Source organism: Cydia splendana, chromosome 27 (genome assembly GCF_910591565.1).
Source record: "Cydia splendana chromosome 27, ilCydSple1.2, whole genome shotgun sequence".
NCBI lineage: Eukaryota > Metazoa > Arthropoda > Insecta > Lepidoptera > Tortricidae > Cydia > Cydia splendana.
In genome coordinates, this window is record NC_085986.1 from 8,692,544 (window position 1) to 8,720,449 (window position 27,906).

Below are 27,906 nucleotides of genomic sequence, written 5' to 3' on the forward strand. Positions count from 1 at the left end.
CTACGTGTAAACACGTCATGTCACATTGATTTCTTCGTCGCTGGCGCTGTCACTATCGAAGTCGTCGCCCTCGTCCATTGGCTGGAACGGCTCGCGGTAGAACGGGGCGGCCATTTTGTCTTCGTAACCTGCGGAGAAGGAACATTTTAACCTGGGAAATGATTCGGGACATGTTTTTAACCATCGTAACTAATTTTCTTTTTAAAACAATATTTATACTCCACCCACAGAAGATCGGTAGAGCAGAAGGAGTGAAGCACCAGGGGCCTTACCATGATGTCCTTATTGCGATTTTGTTTAGGACCTAAACTGAATCGCTAAAGGACGGAGCTATATAAGTTACATCATGGTAAGGCCCCAGGTTTCTGAGTGTGTCTGAGCGACATACGACGTCAAATACGAGGGTTCTTGCCCTACGACGGTCTTCCCAGCAATACATTTTATATACCGGTCTTTACCACATTGACCTTACATGTAAGAAAGGGACTTGTTGAAAGTTGTACGAGCTCATATATAGCGGCTCACCTCAACAGTTTAATAGTGTACAGCAGCCTTGTTCATAGGCTTTTGATTAGACATAATCACATAATGTATCGTAAAATGTGTTCTGATTTACTCCAAAATTCGAAATTTATTTTAAAATTATTATACTGTGATCAAAATACCTTGATATAGGTACAGTCACGTACAGTACAGTTACGCCATTTAGGGTTCTAGCTAAATTGGACATTCAATTCTAATATATTATGGAAATTGACTTTCTGATATAAATAATTATATTATTTTATTTTATTTATAGCGTAAGTACAGAACCAGTTTAGCTAGGACCATAAATGGCGTAACAATCGGGAGCAATCGGCACACTGTACAGACTAAGAATTAATCACCTCTAAACTCCCCAGAAGTGCTGGCAAACTTCTTCTCCTCATCATCAGGGACCGGAGACATCTTCTGCTTGTCCACCTCAGCGTCAGACAGGTCCGGGTGAGGGTTGTTCTTGTTCGGCAGCGTCTGCTCTCTGGAGCCCCCGGACGCCAGAAGCTCCCGCTCTTTGGAGTTGCGCCATTTCATGCGACGATTTTGGAACCAGATTTTGACCTGAGGAAAAATATTTTTTTGAAAATCATTTTTGATACAAGTTTTTATCGGACTGTACTTTTTTTTCAACATGCAATTAAAGATACAATTCTAATAAACTCAAACACAATTCAGTTGCAAGTTTAAACAAAAGCATGGAAAATAGCTAAAAATGTAAGCAACCAAAATTTATTATTGGTCATTGGTTAATAACATTTTTTGTGTCATAAACGGGATCGTATCAATCGTATGCTTATACCTAATTGTTTGGTGGACCACTTGCTCTAAAAATGTTTTTTTTTTAATGAGCACCGGGATAGATACAACGATACAGTTTTTATTATACATAGAAGAAATAAACAATGATCAGGAGGCATTTAAAAAAGCACAAATCCCGGCATTGACACGTTAGAAGAATATACTCGTATTTATTAAAACGTTTATCAATAGGAAGTACACTAGGTATATTACTTTAGTTCACAATTAAAAAAAAACTTTTGTTATTCTTTAAAAACGTAACACACTACCGCACCGTGACCTTGGTATTACCTGATTATAGTTTTGTTTACTAATTTTATATATTAAACAAAGAAAAACTCACAAATGCTTGTTACTATACTTTGGAAGCTTCATGGGAAAAATCTTAAATCAAAACTTTTTTTCAACCAAGACCGTTACCGTTAACAAACCGATCCATCTTTTCGAAATTACGTGTAGCGTTGCTTTTTAACGTCTTTATCAGAAACACTAATGATCTCCGGTAATCAATTATAAACGCGATTTCACGATCGTTCCATATTTAAAACTGACAAATGGCGCAAAATTTCAAATATCGAACATCTATCAATAACTGATTGGCTACGCCAATCGGCGAGCACTATTCGTCATTCGGGAATCAAATTTGCTTTTTTTAACGATTTCGCGCCGTTTTCGACGAAAAAACGGTTTGTCTATGGCGAAAGTGACGCGATGACGTGTCATTTAATAGTGTGTGCAGTGATTCATCATTGCGCGCGGGCGTGAAAGCATCTGCCCATGAATGGACCGCAATTTCAACAATATCTCGATGATAGGGAATATAACGAATGTCTATAAAATGATATTGTCATTATTGGACATTGGAACTATGGAACGGCTACATTTTTATTTTACTGTTTTAAGTCAAGGCATATTCATGGAGATTTAAAGGAAAAATTGAATAAAGTGCGGTATGCTGTATATTACTTTTGCAGGAGTCAGCAATACGCAATTGATACTGCTGGAGTTATATGACGTTTATAGGCTACGGTGACCGCTTACGTGGTGGTGATGATGGGTACTATTTTGATATTTTAAAATAATAAAAAACCGGGCAAGTGCGAGTCGGACTCGCGCACGAAGGGTTCCGTACCATAATGCAAAAAAAAAAAAAAAAGAAAAAAAAAACGGTTACCCATCCAAATACTGACCACTCCCAACGTTGCTTAACTTTGGTCAAAAATCACGTTTGTTGTATGGGAGCCCCATTTAAATCTGTATTTTATTCTGTTTTTAGTATTTGTTGTTATAGCGGCAACAGAAATACATCATCTGTGAAAATTTCAACTGTCTAGCTATCACGGTTCGTGAGATACAGCCTGGTGACAGACGGACGGACGGACGGACGGACGGACGGACAGCGAAGTCTTAGTAATAGGGTCCCGTTTTACCCTTTGGGTACGGAACCCTAAAAAGTAAAGTTTGATGTTTGCGTGTACACATTTAGTTTTTTATGAGTTAAGGGATCAATAAAACGAATGTCTATAAAATGATATTGTCATTATTAGACATTGGAACGGTTACATTTTTATTTTACTGTTTTAATTCAAGGCATATTCGTGGAGATTTAAAGGAAAAAAAAGTGCGGTATGCTGTATATTACTTTTGCAGGAGTCAGCAATACGCAAACTGCTGGAGTTATATGACGTTTATAGGCTACGGTGACCGCTTACGTGGTGGTGGTGATGGGTACTATTTTGATTTAAAATAAGAAAAAGTAAAGTTTGATATTTGCGTGTATTTAGTTTTTTGTCAGTTAAGGCACAATAAATAATAGTACTAGGTACAGAAGAGTCACTCTTTAACAAAACGCGTCTGTTACAATCAGGACAGATATGGCCGCTAGGTGGCGACAGCGCCACGCGCGGCTTATGGCTAGCCACCAAAATTGGTGTGGAACGGATGTACTTTTAGCTACCTGTAGCAAAGCGACGAAATCGCGGAGTGAGCCACGCCTGGTTAAGGGGTCAAAATTACCTTTTTTTTTTCAAATTGCTGCCAGTTTGGTTAGTAAATGTCATATTTTCATAGAAATTTGACAATAGCGATGACTATTGATGACATTGCCACACTTTGTCATTGCAAATGACATGCAGAGTGAGTTTGGCTCTTTATACGTAAGTAATCAAACAATTAACGGTAATAATTTTCCTAAACAATAAATCAATATTACTAATTCAATACAACGACGTAAATCACATTCATTCTAACCCTTAACAATATATTTTCCATTAAACCCGTATTTTTCTAAAAAAATCAACGACAATCCCGCCAAAACGTATTTTTTCGGGGCACAGGCGACCACGCCTAGCAGCCATCAATAAACACGCCGTCAGAAACACAATGCGTGGACACGGTGTTGTTCCAAAAAACTGTTAGATTTTTGCCACCATTATTTGTATTTCGAAATGGGATTCCGATTTACGTTAATGGGATTTTTTTTAGTTGGATTTGCGATACGCACAGATGTTATTGATATAAGTGAATAATATTACCTAACTCCAATTATTTTTAAGTTAAGCCTAAACAAAATATACTTGAAGGAACTGCCATAGGGACATTAGGGACCATAATAGGGTATTTTCCTATTAGTCAAATCAGTTACTTTTTTAGAACTGTCAAAACGATTTGGTAATATGGAATTTATATGAAACATTACATCGGGACGTCACGGTCAGCTCACCTAGTTTTTATATTTCTATCCGATTTTTTTAATAGAACTTTGTGTTTAAAAATAACTCCTATCTGTGTTTTTCTAATAATTATCTGGTGCTTTATTTCATGCATGGTGTAAAACTACGGCAGACCAGCGCTGGCTTTATAGCACACTTATTGTTCTCTTTTTTTCTTGCTGATGTTGTCTGTACATGTTCGTACATGTTTTGTGATCGTCACGAATAAAAATCTTTTATCTTATCTCTCTTAAATAATTTATTTTAAATACAGTATAAGTATAATACCCTATTCGACGACAGAGGTAATAGTAACACAAATCGGCAGTCGTCAGGAGGGTCAGACTGACTCCAAATTTGACAGTAGCGTGTTTCTGACAGCTGTAATTGGTACGTCAGATCGCCGCCGGCTACTTTTCGATGGACGGATACTGTTGGGTAACTAGGGGGTTGTGTAAAATCATAAAATGCTGTTATTTGATTTACTTCTCGATTTAGGACAGTAGGTATTAGACTACCAGCTATTAGCAATCAGTTTGACAATGATTACCTACTGTACTTTGTTATATAATACTTAAAAATACTTTTGTTAATGTGAGACTTTTATTATTTTGTGATCGTCACGAATAAAAATCTTTTATCTTATCTCTCTTAAATAATTTATTTTAAATACAGTATAATACCCTATTCGACGAGAGAGGTAATAGTAACACAAATCGGCAGTCGTCAGGAGGGTCAGACTGACTCCAAATTGTACTAGGTGTGCTATTGTGCGTTGCAGACTTGTCTAGGTCTAACTCTAGCAATGTATGTTTTTACCTCAGTTCTATTACTTAAATGTTACATTATTATGCACAACTACGGGACTTAATCGCATAAAATAAAGTAAAAAACAAATCTTCTCCGAGACCACGAGGACAACGCCGTCCTCGAAACGTTGGTGGTAAATTTAAAACTTAGTTTTATGCGATTAATAAGTCCCGTCGTTGTGAACAATAATGAGTAAAAATCGTGAAGGTTTAAACCAGTTAATGTAACATTAAAAAAAAATGTGCTAAACTTCCACCTAGGTATTCAAACATTTTACGTGTAGTAGTACCTAAACATGAATAGAGTTCGACCAAGAAAAGTCTGCATCGATTTTGATAGCCCACGCAGTGCATGTGTTATTTGAGTCGCTTAACTTCAAACTCGGGTAAATCCATCTGTCAGATTATACGATTTTGGTATTAAGAAAAGGTAATAGGGTAGATATTTGCTGAAAGGGTCGAATGGATTTACCCGAGTTTGAAGTTAAGCGACACATTTATACGTCATAATATCATAGAAGTTTGACGTATAAAATAACATTTGCACTGCGTGGGCAATCAAAATCCCTGCAGACTTTTCTTGGTCGAACTCTATTCTATGAATATTATAGTAGTAGGTATCTAAAACACTAGATTTAAGCACCAACCAAAACAAATATTTAATTTATTTATAGCGAATTACTCGAATTAGATATGATTGCATTGAAATTGTTAGTTTTGTTTTATTCATAGATATAAATATTTAGTTCACAAGTTATTTAAGTATTTGTCTTCTTTATTAGAAATAAATTCTTCAAATCTAAAATCTGTCAAAATCTAAATCAGTTAGCCGCGACCACGACCAGTGAGACCTGTGTCGAAACGTCGGCAAATAAAGGTAATAAAATAAATTCGCGATAGACCCGTCTATAAATGTGAGTTAATATGTGTTCAAAACGCGAAGGTTTTAAATATTAAATGAATTCTTATAATATTGAAACTAAGTATTTTAGGTATTTTAACGTTCAAAACGGTTAAATACCTATCCAATAAATTGTTTGGGCTCCATTATTTATGCGTCTTACATTTTAATGAGCCCAGACTTTGGCAAGATTTTGCGAGCCGAAGTTCTTTCGTCGCTAGAACTTTCGGTTTCACAGATGATATTATAATAATTACAATGTTTATAAACAACAAAATTTCCATTCCAAATATATATATATATATAATATATTCCTCATTAAATGCACGTAAGGACAAATCATTTATTAATATAAATTATTAAAGGACATAAACAGGAATATAAAACTAAAACTACCTACAATTAAAATAAAATAACTAAACCTAAAACTAAAAATTAAAAATTCTAACGCGCAGGCAGCGTTCCCACGCTGGGTTGCGATTGCAATTCAAATATATATTCAATGAGGCCCATTTTATAATAATTATAATATTTATAACAAACTAAATTTTTATTCCAAATATATACTCATGGACAAATTTAGAGGAACGCAAAAAATAAGGTTTAATTACTGGATGCACTACTACAGCTAAAGTAATTTCAATATTAGGACGAATTAAACTTTTTTTTGAGTGCCTCTAAATTTGTACTCGAGTGTATAATTTACTCTTAGACAATAACAGTATGTAAGCTAAATGTTGGACAAAAAATGTGTATGTTTGCAAGTTGTCTGAATGACAAAAATTAGCATTTGAATAAAAGTCAACCCAAGTCACCGAAGGGCTACGCAAATAAAACTATTTAAATTTAAACGATTGTACACGTATACAATTACACAACGAATTTGAATGTCATAAATTAAAAAAATAAACTATTTGACTATGGTAAACAAAACACGGCGGGCTGTCAATCACGATGCAAAAACTCCCGCCAAAAAACCGCGGCAAAATAAATAAATTCAACATTCGGAATTGGAACGCCGTGAATGTAAACAGGCTCCGTTTGAATATTCATTCCAAATATGAATATTTCAAATTTCGAACCAGACCGTCCGAAAATTAGATTCATTGGTTGCGTGGACTGTGATGGAATCTCGTGTTTATTGGCATGAATATAATGCCTATTTTGGTGTGCGTGTTTCGCAGCATAGATTATAGGAAGTGCCCACAGATGGTATAATACTATACAGGTAGAGATAACCCGTTTAATATAAACGAAAACTTATTCGCTACCGCCATCGCCATTGAAGTCGCCAGTCAAAAGTAAACATGAATTAATTTAAAGAAATTAAATCATGATCAGGAAAATTTAATTAGTAGGTCTATTTATACTAAATAGTTATAACTATACAGCATCAAATCTTGCATAGACATTTTTGCAACGTTTTGGTACCGTAGCTATGCCCCGTCCTCAGTAATCAATTATATCTGACCGCGCGACAACGCGTGCTGCAGCTGACGCGGGCCCTTTTTAGGGTCCCATGGGGACCCTGGGGTCCCACACAACTATTAGCGACTATACAAACACTGTTTAGTAATATACTTGAAGCAAAGTTATAGTGTTGATTGCGATATAAGTGCTGATGGTATGAAGCTTTATAATACAGGATTTATAGTATAGTAACGGCACCAATTATGACAAAACCTAACCTAACAATACTTCAAATCAGGCCGCGTCGTCAGATATCGGTGAAATGTCGATATGTCCCACCCCTAACAGCGGCGAGACGCTTGGAATTAATTACTGATACTGTGATACGTCTTTTGTCGTCAATTTGTATCCAATTATCGCCGCAAGAGAAAAGGGGACGATCGCTTCTCCATACAAACGTAGTCTCCATTTTCCTCTCTGGATATTGACTTTATGGAAAGTAATTTTACCTAATTTGATGTATATTTAACCATAGCTATGCCCCTAGGTTTGACTTTTTTAGATTATTTGATTATTGTAAAAATTAGGAGCGAAAAACAGATTTCATACACATTTTAAATGCTTCTAGAGTCTGGCTACTGAAATTTTACACTCAGTTTTGGCGGGAAATTTAAAGAATCTTGGGCTGGTCACACTTTGTGTAGTAGGAATTATAGTTTTGATACTAGAAAATATTTTTGATTTTCTGTGCACACGTAAGGTACCTAAGGAAATAAGTTAAATATACGTTGACCTGCACTCAAAGTCCGCTCACATAACTTCTACCACTATGTAAAGTACAGTCAACGACAAACACATATGTTTACGTTCCAATGTTTTGATTTTATTGATATTTTCCAGAACTTCTAATTTATACGTTTCTTTACACATTTGTCCTGTTTATAAGATTCAGGAATTAATAAATTCACGTACTTAATCAAAGTTATAGGCAAATGTTAGAACTAGTACTTAAAGTATCAAAATATTAATAGAGCACCAACCAACTAAATTGTTTACGATTTGTAAACAATGTAAACATTGCAAGTTTTCATTATACAACGCTTCACGTCGACTTCGCGCATTGTCGTAATTATTTACGAGCTTAAATAATAGTTTGCGGACGTCATATCAATCGGTATAGTCATTATTACTATTATTTAAAATAAACCCCTTATAAACCGCGAACAATTTGAGTGAATGACATAAATTGACAACAGACTCTTAGATTTTTTTAAATCATAGACAATTGGTGATACAACAAGGAAATATCAGTCAACAATATTTGGCTAGCCATACTCTATCGCTCAATAATAATCAAAGACTTGAAAAATCAAACGTAGAGGCATAGCTGTGGTTGATATACAACCAATTAGCCCCATGCTTGACTTTTTTAATTTTTTTAATCATTATTTATATCGTTTGAACACCAGAAAGAATAAAAATACTTTTAAAAACCTTCCCATAGTCTCCACTTCTTCTTCCTCGCTTTATCCCGGCATTTTTTAGCCTTGGGGTCCGCTTGGCAATGAATCCCAAGAATTGACGTAGGCACTAGTTTTTACGAAAGCGACTCCCATCTGACCTTCCAACCCATAGGGGAAACTAGGTCTTATTGGGATTAGTCCGGTTTCCTCGCGATGTTTTCCTTCACCGAAAAGCGACTGGTAAATATCAAATGATATTTCGTACATAGGTTCGGAAAAACTCATTGGTACGAGCCGGGGTTTGAACCCGCGACCTCCGGATTGCAAGTCGCACGTTCTTACCGCTAAGCCACCAGCGTTCAATTGTATTATTAAAAAATATTTAAACTGTTGAAATTTTTTGATAAAAGCAGTCTAATGAATAGTCTAAGTACACTTCGCCTTAACGGATGAAGCCGCAAGCTCCCCTCACCGATTAGGTCTAAAACGCTTCACATTACTTAATTCAGTAACTGACGACAGGGACGCAGCAATACGTAGAAGTGAGATGCAGACATCTACCGTGTCTAATAACGTATAGCTGCGTCTCTGTCGTCAGTTACTGAATTAAGTAAAGTGTGTAAAGACCTTAATCTGAAGGCATGAAGTAAAAATCACCCTCTGGGGACCCTAATACATTATTAAATAAAATAAATAAATAAATATTGGGGACATCTTACACAGATCAACCTAGCCCCAAACTAAGCAAAGCTTGTACTATGGGTGCTAGGCGACGATATACATACTTATATAGATAAATACATACTTATATACATAGAAAACACCCATGACTCAGGAACAAATATTAGTGTTCATCACACAAATAAATGCCCTTACTGGGATTCGAACCCAGGACCATCGGCTTCGCAGGCAGGGTCCCTACCCACTAGGCCAGACCGGTCGTATTATTTATTTATTTTTAATTTATGACCAATATGATTTTAAGGAACCGCTGGTGGCCTAGCGGTAAGAGCGTGCGACTTGCAATCTGGAGGTCGCGGGTTCAAACCCCGGCTCGTACCAATGAGTTTTTCGGGACTTATGTACGAAATATCATTTGATATTTACCAGTCGCTTTTCGGTGAAGGAAAACATCGTGAGGAAACCGGACTAATCCCAAATAAGGCCTAGTTTACCGTCTGGGTTGGAAGGTCAGATGGCAGTCGCTTTCGTAAAAACTAGTGCCTACGTCAAATCATGGGATTAGTTGTCAAGCGGACCCCAGGCTCCCATGAGCCGTGGCAAAAATGCCGGGATAACGCGAGGAAGAAGAAGATGATTTTAAGGAACCGCAAAAATAGAGCCTTCGTGAATTTTAAGCTTAAATACCATCGTTTGTAAAAATAAAAATATTCGAAAGAATCAGTTTTTTATTTAGAATCTTAGTTGGTCCGTGGATTTTTAACCCCCGACTCAAAAAGAAGGGTGTTTGTCTGTGGCATCGTAGCACTCCAACGGATGGACCGATTTCGATGCGGTTTTTTACGAGAAAACGAGTTTCCTTGCGGCGGTTCTTAGCTTATGTTAGATAGAAATCGATTCAGCAGTTTGAAGAATATCAGTTCTTTTCCAAAATGATGTTAGTCATTTTTGCCATAAAATGGGATTTCTTGGCATAAGTACAGCTTGTATAGCGTAGGAAACAATTTTTTTTTAATTTTATATTTATATAGGTAGGTAAGGCTTCCGATAATGAATATTCTAGTACACTTCGCCTTAAGGGATGGAGCACCCTCGCCGATTAGGGCTAATCTGGAGGCACGAAGTAAAAATCACCCTTCAGGGTCCCGAGGGTGCAGAGTTACAGATTGATAAGACATGGCAATATTAAAAAATAAAGATTTTATTTCGAGCAAGATGTCCATAGATTTGTAGGTATATAAATTACAAAACACAATCACTATAGAAAGGTAAATCACAACAAATTAAATCATTTTTAGTTTCAATTTTTTTCAATCATATATTATAATTTGCACCATTTTTTAATGCTACATGTTGATTTTTTTTTTTATGCAAGAATGGTATTATGTAAATTATTAGATATAAGATATAGTTATAAGATTGCTATGCCCTAACAGGGTTCATGTTAGATCCAGATATAAAATACCTGAACACCTTGTAAAAACAACATGATGATGCAATAAATATACTGATACTGATACTAATATGGACGCAAATAGGCAATAGCACAATAAAAAATAGCTACATATAAATATATTATTATGGATTTTTTTGTAAAATATACACGGTGTGGCCTGTAACACGAGCAAAGAATTAAAACATAGATTGTACTCCTCAAACGGTGACACTTTTGTTCAACAACTTTTAAAAATTATGAAGTATTTAGACTCCCTATTTTTCATACTTACAAAATAAATATTATTTTCAATGGACGCCATCGCCACGCCATATTATTGTGATTGACGTTGTTTGTCACGCCTTAAAAATAACAAAATTCGCAATACATTGCGTCTTAGAATAAACTTTAAAGTGTAATAAAAATCAAACCACAAGTTATTTTTAAAAGTCGCTAAACAAATGTTGGTCAGTATAAGGAGTACAGCCTACAGTTTAATTTTTTGCTCATGTTACAGGCCACACCCGGTATGTCGATGATCAAACTGACCACTTGCCTTGCCAAATATTTGAGACAACCTAATTATATTCCGAGAAGTGTTTTTACTGAAATACACATTAACATTATAAATATTTAATAAATATGCGAATACAAGATTTTCACCAAAAAATCCGACCAAAAAAGAGTTGGCGGGATTACCCCGACTTTTTCGCAGCGACTGGCGGGAGTTTGCACCAAACTTGATGAGTGGCCGAAGAAAGAGGAGGTCTTTGCCCAGCAGTGGGACACAAAATAAGCTCTAAAAAAAAAGACAAGATTTTGATTTAGCCCCACGTTGGGCGCCACTTTAAATATTTGCGTTTTTTTTTTAATAAATAAAGTAAGTTAGTTTACTCTTTCGCCATTTTTTTAATTTATTAAGTTTGTAATAGTTTTACTGGGACTGAGCATATCTACTGAACTGGGTCCAAAACTAATTCAGGATTCAATGATTTCTCTGAGGAATTTAAAAGTTGACACATACGATTTTTAATACCACGTCGGTGGCAAACAAGCATACAGCTTGGTAAGCAGTCACCCTAGCCTATGAACGCCTGAAACTCCACAGGTGTTGCACGCCGACCCTTTAAAATCTGACTTTGATATATTCATTATTAAATTATACAACGGGACTTAATCGCGTATTTAAAAAAAACCGGGCAAGTGCGAGTCGGACTCGCGCACGAAGGGTTCCGTACCATAATGCAAAAAAAAAAACAAAAAAAAAAAGCAAAAAAAAACGGTCACCCATCCAAGTACTGACCACTCCCGACGTTGCTTAACTTTGGTCAAAAATCACGTTTGTTGTATGGGAGCCCCATTTAAATCTTTATTTTATTCTGTTTTTAGTATTTGTTGTTATAGCGGCAACAGAAATACATCATCTGTGAAAATTTCAACTGTCTAGCTATCACGGTTCGTGAGATACAGCCTGGTGACAGACGGATGGACGGACGGACGGACGGACGGACGGACGGACGGACGGACAGCGAAGTCTTAGTAATAGGGTCCCGTTTTACCCTTTGGGTACGGAACCCTAACAAACACACGCTTAATCGCGTATTGCAAAACGTTCAAACTGATAAACAAGCCCAAGTGCGGGTAGTTCGAAAAACTCGCGCGGCTAGAAGATGTTGATGTCAACTTGAGCCAGTCCTCTCCGAGACCACGGGGACAACGCCGTCCTCGAAACGTCGGAGGTAAATCTTAAACCTTAAACACGCGATAAGTCCCGTTGTGCAATTTAATAATGTTTCAAAATCGAGATTGTTTAAATCAGTGTTTTGATATTTTCATTCAGCCAACATAAAAACACAATATATTACCGTCCTGTCTACCCATCGCAAGCGGCGCCCCACAATTATTTCACGTCAAATGCAACCGGCAAGACGGGCGCCCTAGGATGATTATGATCGCATAGCGAACTTGAGCGACCGGGGGGGCTAGCCAAGATGACAATCATTCATTCATTCATTCATTTAATCCATTGTTATCAATTATCATGTTCATCAGTACATACTCGTATAGCTCCTACATTTAGGCTTAGTAGGTACCCTGATACCCTGTTAAGGCATATAATACAGGACATATTACTTAATAACGAAATAAAAAAATCAATTAGGTACAATAATTAATTTATCATGCAACATTAGGGTTGAAGTAAATTTAAACACAAGAGCAATTTGATGTCAATTAATTTTATGAAAAAAGAAATAGATACGTTATTAGTACATTATATCTAATTCGCTGTGTCTCACTCCAACCTATGGTTGCCACCGCCGCCGCGCATCCAGTCGCGCAATGTCATAGCCAGGCCGTTACGCTACGAGTATGCAAGCAACGTGAACACGCGCCCTCATTCGATTTACAAATTAAACTGAGATAATCTGTAATGTTGGCCAAACTGTGGGGGAATTCATATTGTGGCTCAATTGGGATTTTATTTCTAAACGATTCCGGTTTCGAGTGGATGTTATAGGATATAATTGGTTAAAGATATGATTTAATTCAATTACAGTGGAATCCGTTTATTGACTTCTTATATTGACCAAACGCTGTAAATAATAATAAATATCAGGACTATTGTCGCCAATAAGCTTGACATCGTGCTGATAGACCGATCGCAGCGCCGGGCCGTGGTCGCCGATGTCACCATCCCCCATGATGAGAATCTCGTGAAGGCCGAGAAGGACAAGTCCAGCAAGTACCTAGACTTAGCTCACGAGATAACCGCCATGTGGGATGTTGACTCGACGATCATTGTTCCGATAGTCGTGTCAGTGAACGGTCTCATAGCGAAGAGTCTCGACCAACACCTAGAGAGACTCTCGCTGGGTGGTTGGATCAAGAGTCAGATGCGGAAGGCGGTAATTTTGGACACGGCGCTTATAATACGTCGGTTCCTCACTCTGCGGCCCTGACCACCGGCAGCTTGGGCCTTGCCCCGCTGCCGGCGGCACCCTAGGTTAGGGTTTTTATAATGTGGTTATACGTATTTTTTATTGTTTTGAAAGTGTTTTATATTTTACTTATATATTCATATTACAAATAACCTAATCTAAGACATTAAATTAATAAAGCATAAATAATAAATAAATTAGACGCCATCTTACACAGATCAACCTAGTCCAAAACTAAGCAAAGCTTGTAATGGGTGCTAGGCGACGATATACATACCTACTCATATAAAGTCCATTTCAATAGAACTTGCAAACTATGTAAACAAAGGACGTAACTTTGTTATGTCACTGTTTCTCCTTGAATTTTCACATCATCTCATCAAACACCATTGAAACACATACACTATACACTATTAAAGCGGTCGTTACCGTAAAATACAACAATATATAACTGTATCTTGGATATTTCAATAAAAGTTTAAAATGGTTTCATAAGTTAGGTTATTAGGCCCTGATGTAATGACGTTTTTGTTTCTTTTACATTCTACAATTGTCTATGATGGCTAGTGTTGTGACTAAAGTTGGTGATATACTCGTAAAGCCGCTACACACTACCCGACTCACAGTATAGTCATACTTTGAATTCAGTTTTGTTTCTTTTAAAAAATAAAGGATGGTCTCCTTTAAGTAAAATGAGCCAGCTTAAGGATTTAAGATAGTTTCCCTCCAGGGCCCGACTTATCTTTCCATCCTGTATAGTTCGTTTTATTTTAGCATTAAAAATAAGGTAAACAATCTTTATGTCTTTGTTTTTGATTGAAAAACACATTTTAAAAATAAGTTACGGCAAATATGTAACAATAATGAATCCAATACGATCATTTATATTCTTCTGCTTTCATAAGTAATAGTTACTGATTTTTAATAAGCGTAATTAAAAGACATGTCAAGATGGCTTACCTTCTTTCAAGTTCTTTCTAATGCAAAAAAAACGACTTATGGGTGCGACGCACCAAGGTCGTGATGCAGTGCGATAGTGTGTTACGGCCTTAAGTAAAGGACTAAGTGAGACTCTTGCCCATCACTAGTAAATTCATCATTCAGAGACAATTTCAATATGGCGGTCATAGTCTAATAAAACATGGTCTTCCATTCCCAGAGTGACACGGGCCTACGTCACAACAACATGGCCGCTATATATAGCGCTATCGCATATTATCATATAGCGCTGTCGCATGATGACGTAGGCCCGTGTCAGTTAGGTGACCTAGAAAAGACGGGAATGGAGTACCAGGCGGAGTATATTATTATACCATGTATGGCGGTTTGTTTACATAGTTCCCAAGTTCTATTGAAATGGACTTTAGATAAATACATAGAAAACACCCATGACTCAGAAACAAATATTTGTGTTCATCACACAAATATATTTTTTTTGCCAGGTACCTAAGGGCATTTGCCCTTGGATTCGAACCCATGACCATCGGCTTCACAGGCAGGGTCACTACTCTTTACACTTACAGTCTTTACCCACTAGGCCAGACACCGGTCGTCGCCTACGCTCGGACCGATAAATAGGGTATTTGACTACTAGTCAAATCAGTTTCTATTTTCGAACTGTCAAAACGATTTTGCTACTATGGAATTTACATGAAACACTAGCATGTGACGTCACAATCAAATTTCACTCTTTATTGTTTTATACGGGGTTTAAAATAGAAATTGTGTCTAAAAACAACTGCTGTCTACGTTTCTGTATTAATCTTCTGGTGCTTTATTTCATGCATGGTGTAAAATGATTTATTTTAAATACAGTCAAATACCTTATTGAGAATGAAAATGAGTTACTTTATGCCCTTGTATTTTAATCTATTATTGTGTTTTCCTTTAAAATCTTATTAGTCAGGTTTTATTGTATAATCTACGTTTTACTTACATCTACAATAAAAACGGCTAACATTGTAGATACGTACGTTAATTCCCATTTTCATTGCCTTTGACTATACATTCACTGAATCACGAGCGAACCACGGTTTTATGAGGAGCATTAAACTTGAACACACAAGCTCTGTCTTATCTCTTTGTCTCTTTGAAGTGCCGATTAATTTGCCAGCCAATTAAGATTGTTCTTGAAGACGGAACGCCGTATCTTTTTACACCGTGTTTCTGTTCAACTTTGATAGACTTAGACCAAGATCAGTCTGGAGCATTCCATGAAATTGTCTACCGTTTGTCCCGTACGAACGCGAATTTTCTGAAGATTTGCAGGTATAAGAGTTTCCTTTTCTATGACAAATGGTCAAAAATATGCACAGAAAAATAATCACCTGCTTTAAATGCCGAAAAAAAAGTCGCAACAGGAAATAAAATGCGTTTGTACGGGACAGCCCGTGGAATGCTCCGTCTGCAACGATTTTGATAGCACACGCCGTGCAAGTGTTATTTTAAACGTCAAACTTCTATGAAATTAGGTATTACTTATAAATAACACTTGCACTGCGTAAGTATGCTATTAAAATCGTTGGAGGTTTTTTTTGGTCAACTCTATAAGTTTTTTGACCTTTCGATATGTCTAAAATTGTTGGATCATAACTTGGTCGTTCGTGAAGTCACAACCACAACTATTTAATTATTTATTTATTGTTCAAATAAGTGATACAGCATTACAATAAAAAATAAGGCACTGTGAAACTATACAATATAAGAATACAAGGAAAAAAATACTACAAATAAAAACCAAAGACAAATTAAACATTAGATTTGGGCGACAACATAACAGCGTGGCTCTGTTACATCTTGCATCATCGTCTGGCTTGGTGAAGGTTCCTTAGTTTGTTTGTTTTTTTTTTTTTTTTTTTTTTATATTAAGAGTTATACTATACGGGCATTTAAAAATTTGTATGGAATTTGTTTTAAACCTAATCAAAAAGTGGTCAAAATTCAAACAAAGAACCATAGTTATGGTTAAAAAAATACATAAAATTATGTTATAGTTATTTGTACAACAAGAGATCAAAGTTTGATATTTCTTCGAGTGCTTATTTTGAGTCCCGTGCAAGCGAAAGATTGTATAATAGATTCACGAGCGTAGCGAGTGAATCTAATCTAGAATCTTGAGCGTAGTAAGGGATTCAAAAGCGCACGAGATGTAAATAACTTTGATCTCGTGTAGTACACAAAATTTTTCACCCTAAGCAGTGAGAACATACCTAGAGGGACAGAGATAATAGAACCCAAGTATATCGAACTTGTATTAGACCCCGCATGTTGAAATGACATTTGACTATAAAGGTTACTTGAATGTCATATTGTCTCACTCAGTGAGCAAAATCGCATTTTGCTCACTGTTTTTAAGAAGCAAAGTACCCTTGTTCGAGCTGCTGAGGTGAAAAAGTATTTTTCTATAATGTCAATATCCAGAGAGGAAAATAGTACTTACTTAGGTAAGTATTTAAGTACGTTTGTATAGAGAATCAGCCATCCCCTTTTATTCGTAAGTTTTACCGTTTTAGTTATTTGTTACCAAATAAACTATAATATTTATTTATTTTATTGGTTGAACTCTATTTTTTTTGAGTTATTGTATTTTATTTTTATTTTACTTTATTAGGTACACTAAACAGACATCGTACAACATCATGGGAAACATACAATTGAACATTACGGCTTAAAAACTAGCACGAGATCCAAATAAACCGGTTGTTGCAAGTTGGACTAGCCCACCGAGGGTTCCGTACTTTTTAGTATTTGTTGTTATAGCGGCAACAGAAGTACATCATCAAGTGAAAATTTCAACTGTCTAGCTATCACGATTCATGAGATACAGCCTGGTGACAGACAGACGGACAGACGGACAGTGGAGTCTTAGTAATAGGGTTTTTACCCCGTTTGGGTACGGAACCCTAAAAAGCGTACACGGCACGTTTAACAATTAAGCGGAAATATTACAAATAAATTTAACACCATTTATTATAGCTACAGTGAAAAATATCGGAGAAGAAACTACATATCTAAACTATCTAATGTCTAAACATTACAATGCAGCAGAAACACGTTGTATGTGAGTAGCTTACGCCATTTTGGTCATGTATAGCGCAATTCGTCGCTTATGAGTAGTTATGAGCTTAATTAATAGGTTTGTTTGAGGTTTACTCGCGTGTTCGCGGTTATAACATATACCTGTTTTAGCAATGAAGGGTTATTGACAATAGGGTATTTTCCTACTAGCAAAGACATATGTAACTTCGTATAGACGAATAAAGTCTAAGGAAAAAACGTGCCTCGGAATTCAAGTAAAAGTCATTCTCGAATAGATGCCGCACACACCTTTAGCCTATCCTCGGCTAGATGGCGTGACGACACCGTTTCATATTTAACAATTTTAACACATAGATATCAGTGAATGAACATGGATCAAAATGATATAAAAATAATAAAATCATTTATCCATATATATACATTTTTTGATAACTTTATACGTTTTCATTTTGAGTTTTAGTCGTGTGTCGATAGATGGCAGTAAATTTACAGTGACTACAAAATTTACAATGACAGGACCCCTCTATACTATCTATTCTTTTTGCTACTAGTCAAATCAGTTACTTTTTTAGAACTGTCAAAACGATTTGCTAATATGGAATTTATATGAAACATTACATCGTGACGTCACGGTCAACTCACCTACTTTTCATATTTCTATCCGATTTATTAAATAGAACTTGTGTTTAAAAATAACTCATATCTATGTTTTTCTAATAATTATCTGGTGCTTTATTTCATGCATGGTGTAAAATAATTTATTTTAAATACAGTTTAATACCCTATTGTATTTCATCATCATCATCATTTTAGCCTATAATATACGTCCCACTGCTGGGCACAGGCCTCCTCTCATGCGCGAGAGGGCTTGGGCTATAGTCCCCACGCTAGCCCAATGCGGATTGGGGACTTCACATACACCTTTGAATTTCTTCGCAGATCTATGGAGGTTTCCTCACGATGTTTTCCTTCACCGAAAAGCTAGTGGTAAATATCAAATGATATTTCGTACATAAGTTTCGAAAAACTAATTGGTACGAGCTAGGATTTGAACCCGCGACCTCCGGATTGAAAGTCAGACGTCATATCCACTCGGCCACCACTGCTTAATATAAAATAACTTATTATAAAATATATACTAACATTCCAATAAACTGTAGTGTGCACTCGCCCTAACCACTAACCTAATCTAAACCAGACCCTAATTTCAAACGAATCAGAACAGGCAACTTAATAACTCGAAAACATTCAATAAACCGAAAACCTGCTTACGATCGCTCCATAGTCCATAACCATCAGGAATCGTAAAAAAAACTGAACGCAGCCATGAAAAAAAAACTCAAACGCGCGCGCTCCAATAGAAAAGCGGGAACACTTTTATTCGATACAAATCGGCCAATAGAAACGGGGTATAAGACGCCGTTCTAACGTTATAGCGGTCTCGTTCTAACTTAGGATACTTGTATAGGTCGTTCTCTTTCGTAGAGGGTAAAGGCGTATTTTTGTCTTAAGAACGTTTGTATATTTTATTGTTATGTCAGTGTTGGCGAGTTTTTTTATTATGTTGGGAGTGCTTTTGGCGGGTGATTTTCCCGATTTGCCGCCAGATTTTGTTAATGCTTGGTTGGTATAAAGAATGGAGTATTTTGTTTGGAATACCGATACGATACGATTTTATTTGTTCGCGTTTTGCGATGTTCAATAAAATATGGCTCAATTAAGTATGTTCGGTTTATTGGTTTAATATAGGGTATTTGACTGTATTAAAAATAAGTTATTTTACACCATGCATGAAATAAAGCACCAGAAGATTAATAGAGAAACGTAGACAGCAGTTATTTTTAGTCACAATTTTTGTTTTAAAACCCGTATAAAACTACATAGTAGGTACTATTACCTAGTAGTAAAATACCTCATTGTACAAAAATAAACATAAAACAGGAAAAAACACACATCATTTGTACAAAGGCGAACTTATCCCTTGCTTAATGGTTGGTAGGAAACGTTTTTAAGGCATTAAGTCCGTACATAAAGCCGGTCAAACTTGTTTGTCAGTACAAAAAGGCGAGAAATTCAGCTACGAGCCGATAGCCCTTCGGGCATACATTTTTTTAAATTTCCGCTCTTTTCTACTGACGGAAATTGCTTGACAGAGTATAGCTACATTATTTTTGTGTTAAAAATATTAAACAATTAAATATCGTGCCAGGAGCGTAGCCATAAAAATATCCAACGAATTTAATACCGGAAATGAAAAGTGAAAACCGGCAGGGGGCGGAAATAAACAACCCTAGTCTTTTGTTTTTTAAATTGATACGAGGAAGGGAAAAGGTCTTTGAGTTTTTTTAAAGATTATCTACATTTTTTTTTTAATTTTCCTTCTTTTTGACAAGATGCCAAGGACACGTAATTTCGATAAAAAATTGTTATATTAACAAGTATTAACACGTTTATTATCTTTATATAGTGTTAGACTAAGAAAAACCTGCAGAGATTTTGACAGCACACGAAGTTTGAAGTTTAAAATAACACTTGAACTGCGTGCTATCAAAATCGTTCCAGACTTTTCTTGGTCCAACTCTAGTAAACTAGCGACCCGCCCTGGCTCCGCACGGGTTACCAAAACCTTAACAAATTATACACCTAACCTTCCTCAAAAATCACTTTATTGATAGGTGAAAACCGCATGAAAACCCGTTCAGTAGTTTTTGAGTTTATCGTGAACATACATACATACACACAAACAGATAGACGCGGCGGGGTCCTTTGTTTTATAAGGTGTAGTGATGAGTACAGCTTGGCAAAAAAGAGTAGAAATTAAAAAGTGCCAACATTGTAGTGTCGTCCCGTTTTCATATATATGTCGGCGACAGATCGTAAAACCGGGCATATCGAGATATTCCTAGGCATAATGAAATGCCGCCATTTCATGATCTGACTAAGATTTGCCCAGGCATATCACGATCTGCCTTATAAATGAGGCGGCAGATCGATCAGAGCAATGCATTCGTTGATATTCCTAGCCTCATACCGGGCGCATCGTAAAATAATTGCTTTTTTTGCCACTGGTGGCGCTGCGTTCTATGTGGCGTTTTGAGCAGCATGCGTACACCTACGCATACTGCTATTAAAATGTTTTATTTTAGTAAAAATCGTACGCTGCCCAAAAACTTAATATAACTTCTACATGTAGTCAAGCCATTTCAATGGTTTTCATTTGCTAAAATTTAGGACATCCTACTTACTCGATATGCCTAAATTTAATGTTGAGGTTTGCACGATGTGGCCGGTGGTCCCTAGGCAGATCATGAAATGCCGGCGTTTCATGATCTGTCTAGGAATATCACCCCTTGAGGTTTGCACGATATGGCTGGTGTTCGCTAGGCAGATCATGAAATGCCGGCGTTTCATGATCTGCCTAGCAATATCACCCCGTGAGGTTTGCACGATATGGCTGGTGTTCGCTAGGCAGATCATGAAATGCCGGCGTTTCATGGTCTGCCTAGGAATATCACCCCTTGAGGTTTGCACGATATGGCTGGTGTTCGGTAGGCAGATCATGAAATGCCGGCGTTTCATTATCTGCCTAGGAATATCACCCCTTAATTGAGGTTTGCACGATATGGCTGGTGTTCGGTAGGCAGATTATAAAATGCCGGCGTTTCATGATCTGCCTAGGAATATCACCCCTTGAGGTTTGTACGATATGGCTGGTGTTCGGTAGGCAGATCATGAAATGCCGGCGTTTCATGATCTGCCTAGGAATATCACTCCTTGAGGTTTACACGATATGGCTGGTGTTCGCTAGGCAGATCATGAAATGCCGGCGTTTCATGATCTGCTTAGGAATATCACACCCTACTTATTTGATATGCCTAAACGATGCCAGGCAAATCGTCAAATGTTGAGGTTTGAACGATATGGCTGGTAGTCGTTAGTCAGATCATGAAATGGCGGCGTTTCATGATATGCCTAGGAATATCTCGATATGCCCGATTTTAATACGATCTGCCGCCGACATATAAATTGGTTTGAATGGGACACTACAGTGTTGCCACTTTTAAATTTCTACTCTTTTTTGCCAAGCTGTATGAATGAGTAATTAAAATACAATATTTAAAATCACAAACAATTACGAAAATACCACCCGACTTAACGCCGTCAAAACGCTTCAGATCCAAAAAATACAGTTATTCCCTGAAACACCCCATAGGGGCCCGGGTGTTACAAAAAAGCTACCCTCTAGGGGGCTGTCACTTACACGCTATAGGGGAGGGGAGAAAGGTTTAAAACAATTACGACGGAAACGGATATTTAGATGCAGGTTTGATTAAGGATTATTGGGCCTTTTCAGAGGCGTTTTTGGGGTGTTAAAGGCAATTGAGTTTTCAGTGTGGCGCTTTTTATTTAGTCAATATTGAATAAGTTTAAAGACTAACCTTATTCATAAAACTTTACGGGCCTGATTTAGTTAAATTCTGTTTTATCCCTTTCTTACAAATACATAAGTCAAAATGACAGATAAAGGCATACGATATACACGTCCTAAAAAATGACTGCATTCCTGTTGCCCGTTTTGGGATTATTCTGAGCAATTTTTACTATGGAACTAACCCCGAAATCGCGTAAGATGCATGTAAATGCATGTAAGTCATGTACCTAACTGAGTCGAAATATTGGGAGCTCGAAAACAATACAAAAGGTAATCACGTTTCATATCCCGGTCGATATAAATCTAGTGAAACTAACCGCAAATCGTTCAAAACTGTTAACGTCCATAATGTTTATTTGGGGTCGCCGTCATCGAAAACGATATAGAGAACTATTGTATGAAGTAAGTAAAAGCACTGACCTGGCTATCCTTGAGTCCAAGTTTCTCAGCCAGCTTCTTCCTGTCGGGCTTGGAGATGTACTTCTGTACCTGGAACCGCTTCTCCAGGCCCTTGCGTTGCAGGTCCGAGAACACGGCGCGCCGCATCATGCCCCGCCGAGGTTTACCTGATTGTACATAAGTTTTATGTTCAACTTTGGAAACAAATCAAATTATTTTATACATACATTATTACGCCATTTACGCCTATATACGTCCCACTGCTGGGCACAGGCCTCCTCTCAAGCACGAGAGGGTTTAGGCTATAGTACCCACGCTGGTCCAATGCGGATTGGGGACTTCACATACACTTTGAATTTCTTCGCGGTGGTATGCAGGTTTCCTCGCAATATTTTCCTTCGCCGAAAAGCAACTGGTAAATATCAAAAGATATTTCGTACAAAAGTTCCGAAAAACTTATTGGTACCAGCCGGGGTTTGAACCCGCGACCTCCGGATTGCAAGTCGCACGCTCTTACCGCTAGGCCACCAGTGCTTAGCGCTAGTGCACCGTCCGTCTGTCTATCACCAGGCTGTATCTCATAAACCGTGATAGCTAGACAGTTGAAATTTTCACTATGATGTATTTCTGTTGCTGCTATAACAACAAATACTAAAAAACACGGAACCCTCGGTGGGCGAGTCCGACTCAGTTTATGTAAAGTAGTATTTTCCCACCTCTCGAACTGTGTGCCCAGGGAAAGGCGCCGGGCAACGGAAACACTTGCGTATGCGCCTGCGACGGTCTCACTGTAACAGACAAAAATGGCGTCTATTTTATTTGTTTGCCTCTTATCAATTAGTAGGTAATTACAAATAAAATGTCTCTGAATTGGGAATATTACACACAACTCTGCGTAGAGGGCGTCACTAGGCCAATCACATGGCCTACCGTAAAACACAACAAACGAAAGTTCGGTTTCTGCCTCTCTATTCTCTTGCCTAATATTCGATCGATAGAGAGACAGATAAAGAAATTTCGATTTTCGCGTTTCGGGGTTGCCACCTGTAAACAAACCGCCTTGATGCATCAATGTCATAGTGAAAACTTGTCAAAAAACAGTTTAAGGCCTAGTATGTATAAGTTACTCTATGGTTTACTAAACAAATTAGTGCTGCACTCTGGCGGCAGAACATTGCAGTAATACTCCCTATTAGCGTCCGTCTAAGTTAAGTATGCGCTGACTTTGAAGTAACAAAGTGAAGTAGTGTCAAAATTACATCATTATTTCAAAGAAACTCGACATTTATGACGGTGACACTGTCATACTCTATCATTACATAATCTGGTGAATCTTTCCATGAATATGGTATGTCTGAATTAAGGATGGCTTACGCTAGACTAGGCCGGGGCCAAGCCGGTGCTACCGGCGTTTCGTTTTCTATGGAAAGCACCACGTGATCACCGATCAGTCGTCATGACATGTCACGTCATGACATAGAAAATGACATGTTGGACGCCTCGGCTCGGGTCCGGCCCGGTCTAGCTTTAGGTACAGAAATAAGTTTAAAATGTATGAAGGAGAATTAAGCAACAGTAATTTTAGCATATAATTTTTTTCGGAGATACGCAATTGCCACCATAAGGCCCACAGGTTAACAAACAGATAGCATAAGCCCTCTTTTTGCGATACATTTAAAAAGACCACCTCATAGCGGTTTAAAAAAGCAATTCTTTTCTATCCGCCATTGTTGGCGCAACAAAGGGGCATTATTTGCCCAATTTGATACATAAACATGCGTTTAGTTTATCTTTAAAATAAATATTGGCGTCGGGGGGTTACAAAATTGTGTTTGAATATACATTTGGAGTTCATTGCGTTTATTTTAATTATGATTATCAGTTACAGACTTTACAGAGTCAGTAAACCAAAAATACGCAGAGACTTTTTTGTTTAATTTGGGCCACTTTTGTTACAATTATAACATTAGAACCACTTTTGATATTTATTCCGCAACAGAAAAAAAGTTAATTTTTAAGTGTGTTTAATATTAAAGAACATAATTTAGAATCTTAAGCGTAGCGAGATTATACTCAATCAAAAGTCATCAGGTGCAGATAACTTTTTTCTAGTGTGCCATATTACACCTTTTAACATAGCCAGTAATTACATAATATCAGATATAAAAATACTAGGTGAAGGAAATTAAATATCATTATTATCTTCTTACGCAATATAAAAGCTCATTTTTTGGATTTCAACCAAATAACTTGAAACCTGCGAATTGGTGTGTAAGTAAATAGTTCCATGAATGGATATTTTTTGTTGCCATAGACCAGTTTACTTTTTATGTTAATCCAATAACATTAAACGGAGGCAAAATGGACAACGGCCCTTTTCAAAGGCGTTTTTTGCAAACGCAAGCGTGTTTATAAGCTAGCATTGTATTGTATAGCAATAAAAATATTGGCAGATCAATAAAAGTTATTGCCTTTTTTGTTGTATTGATCTTGGTGTAAAAAACATGGGTTTATTTGTGTTATAATTGTATATTGAATTTTTTAAGGTTATGACATTTTGAGACATGCTGACAGTTTTGCGTGACATACTTCCGCTTGTCTATCCTCGTCCAGCCCAATGTGATTATTAAAGAACATAATATTTCATTTTTGACAAGTTACGAATAAAAAGCTAGATAGGTTGAGGTTAACTTAAAATTCTTTTTTTTTTTTCTTAAAACGTGAACCAAAGGAAAACCAACTCTATTTTCCAGATCATTTGGTTTAAATTTCAATGGCTTAAACGAAATATGGTGGGCAGGGCGAAGCTATGGCAGGTATCAGCAACATTGAGGAGCGCGATTCAGATTTTACTATTAGTTACGTTTTTGGATTGGTTTTGACGCGACCGTGACTATCGTCCTGATAATGGCGTGAATCTCACGAATGACTTCATTTCGCATGCACCAGTCAGCATGAGCGATGTTGAACATAAACACAGTCGTATGAAAACAAGATCAAAACCGTTTTTAAGTCTAAATCGGGCTCCAGCTATCAATTTACTATTACAACCTCCAAACAACATCATACTCTACGTCTACGCTACGAGCACATTTTTGTTATTGGCGAAATCTATCTAAATCATAAATAAATTTGATGGAAGCCATACGCCATAAGTCATAGGAGAGAACGATTGGCATCTTGGCTAGGCATCCAGTGCTGGAAGGCGCCAGCAACATGCTGGAATGAGACCATTTAGGGGCACTCTGCCTCCCTATGTCTTGTTTGTATAATTCTATCCTCTGAGTTTGTGCTTACGAATAAATTACTAGGTATTCTCTAGTTATCCTAAATAGGGCACACTAACCAGTTTAGTATGGGTGGTGGCCTTGGGAACCAATGGTTGCCCGCTGTCCTATATATGGTACACTCACCAGCCAAGTATGGGTGGTGGCAGTGCGGCCAGTGCGCCAGTAGATGCAGTAATTGCTGGTAACCATTGGTTGCCTGTTGTCCAATATATGGTACACTCACCAGCCAAGTATGGGTGGTGGTAGTGCGGCCAGTGCGCCAGTAGATGCAGTAATTGCTGGTAACCATTGGTTGCCTGTTGTCCAATATATGGTACACTCACCAGCCAAGTATGGGTGGTGGTAGTGCGGCCAGTGCGCCAGTAGATGCAGTAATTGCTGGTAACCATTGGTTGCCTGTTGTCCAATATATGGTACACTCACCAGCCAAGTATGGGTGGTGGTAGTGCGGCCAGTGCGCCAGTAGATGCAGTAATTGCTGGTAACCATTGGTTGCCTGTTGTCCAATATATGGTACACTCACCAGCCAAGTATGGGTGGTGGTAGTGCGGCCAGTGCGCCAGTAGATGCAGTAATTGCTGGTAACCATTGGTTGCCTGTTGTCCAATATATGGTACACTCACCAGCCAAGTATGGGTGGTGGTAGTGCGGCCAGTGCGCCAGTAGATGCTGTAAGTGCTGGTAACCATTGGTTGCCTGTTGTCCAATATATGGTACACTCAACAGCCAAGTATGGGTGGTGGTAGTGCGGCCAGTGCGCCAGTAGATGCTGTAAGTGCTGGTAACCATTGGTTGCCTGTTGTCCAATATATGGTACACTCAACAGCCAAGTATGGGTGGTGGTAGTGCGGCCAGTGCGCCAGTAGATGCTGTAAGTGCTGGTAACCATTGGTTGCCTGTTGTCCAATATATGGTACACTCACCAGCCAAGTATGGGTGGTGGTAGTGCGGCCAGTGCGCCAGTAGATGCAGTAATTGCTGGTAACCATTGGTTGCCTGTTGTCCAATATATGGTACACTCACCAGCCAAGTATGGGTGGTGGTAGTGCGGCCAGTGCGCCAGTAGATGCTGTAAGTGCTGGTAACCATTGGTTACCTGTTGTCCAATATATGGTACACTCACCAGCCAAGTATGGGTGGTGGCAGTGCGCCAGTAGATGCTGCAAGTGCTGGTAACCATTGGTTGCCTGTTGTCCAATATATGGTACACTCACCAGCCAAGTATGGGTGGTGGCAGTGCGGCCAGTGCGCCAGTAGATGCTGTAAGTGCTGGTAACCATTGGTTGCCTGTTGTCCAATATATGGTACACTCACCAGCCAAGTATGGGTGGTGGCAGTGCGGCCAGTGCGCCAGTAGATGCAGTAATTGCTGGTAACCATTGGTTGCCTGTTGTCCAATATATGGTACACTCACCAGCCAAGTATGGGTGATGGCAGTGCGCCAGTAGATGCTGTAAGTGCTGGTGCTGGACGGGGATAGGTCGGCTGGCGATGGGCTTCGCGATGGGCCACGGCGTCATCATTGGTTGCCGGTAGTCTGTGAAAAAAAAAACTGTTTTATATAGAAGTTTTTCCAAGAAGCGCTGGTGGCATAGCGGTAAGAGCGTGTGACTTTCAATCGGGAGGTTTTGTTTTCAAACCCCGGCTCGTACCAATGAGTTTTTCGGAACTTATGTACGAAATATCATTTGATATTTACCACTTGCTTTTCGGTGAAGGAAAACATCGTGAGGAAACCGGACTAATCCCAATACTTAAGACCTAGTTTCCCCTCTGGGTTGAAAGGTAACATGGTAGTCGCTTTCGTAAAAACTAGTGCCTACGTCAATTCTTGGGGTTAATTGTAAAGAGGACCCCAGGCTCTCATGAGCCGTGGCAAAATGAGAGGTTTTTTTTTAGAGATTTTTTAATTTAATTAATAATTAACTTTTGTAGAACCCAAAATGTAAAAATGAGCGTCGTTTTCGTTTGAAATAATGTAGTGCACAAACATAATAATGTCAGCTGCACGCGCGACCGCGACGGCGAATTAGCCTCGAATTATCTGCATTTTCATTTACACG

General features: G+C 37.9%; 1 protein-coding gene across 1 annotated transcript; it reads right to left on the reverse strand.

Annotated features, from left to right (window-relative positions):
- Nucleotides 1–27,389, reverse strand: LOC134803819 (homeobox protein DBX1-like). Its single transcript, XM_063776656.1, has 5 exons — nt 27,258–27,389; nt 23,270–23,341; nt 22,575–22,720; nt 888–1,098; nt 1–128 (listed from the first exon to the last, which is right to left on the reverse strand). Exons 1-5 carry the CDS (start codon nt 27,364–27,366, stop codon nt 16–18), a joined length of 651 nt encoding a protein of 216 aa, XP_063632726.1. The 5' UTR covers nt 27,367–27,389; the 3' UTR covers nt 1–15.
- Nucleotides 27,390–27,906: the final 517 nt, after the last annotated feature.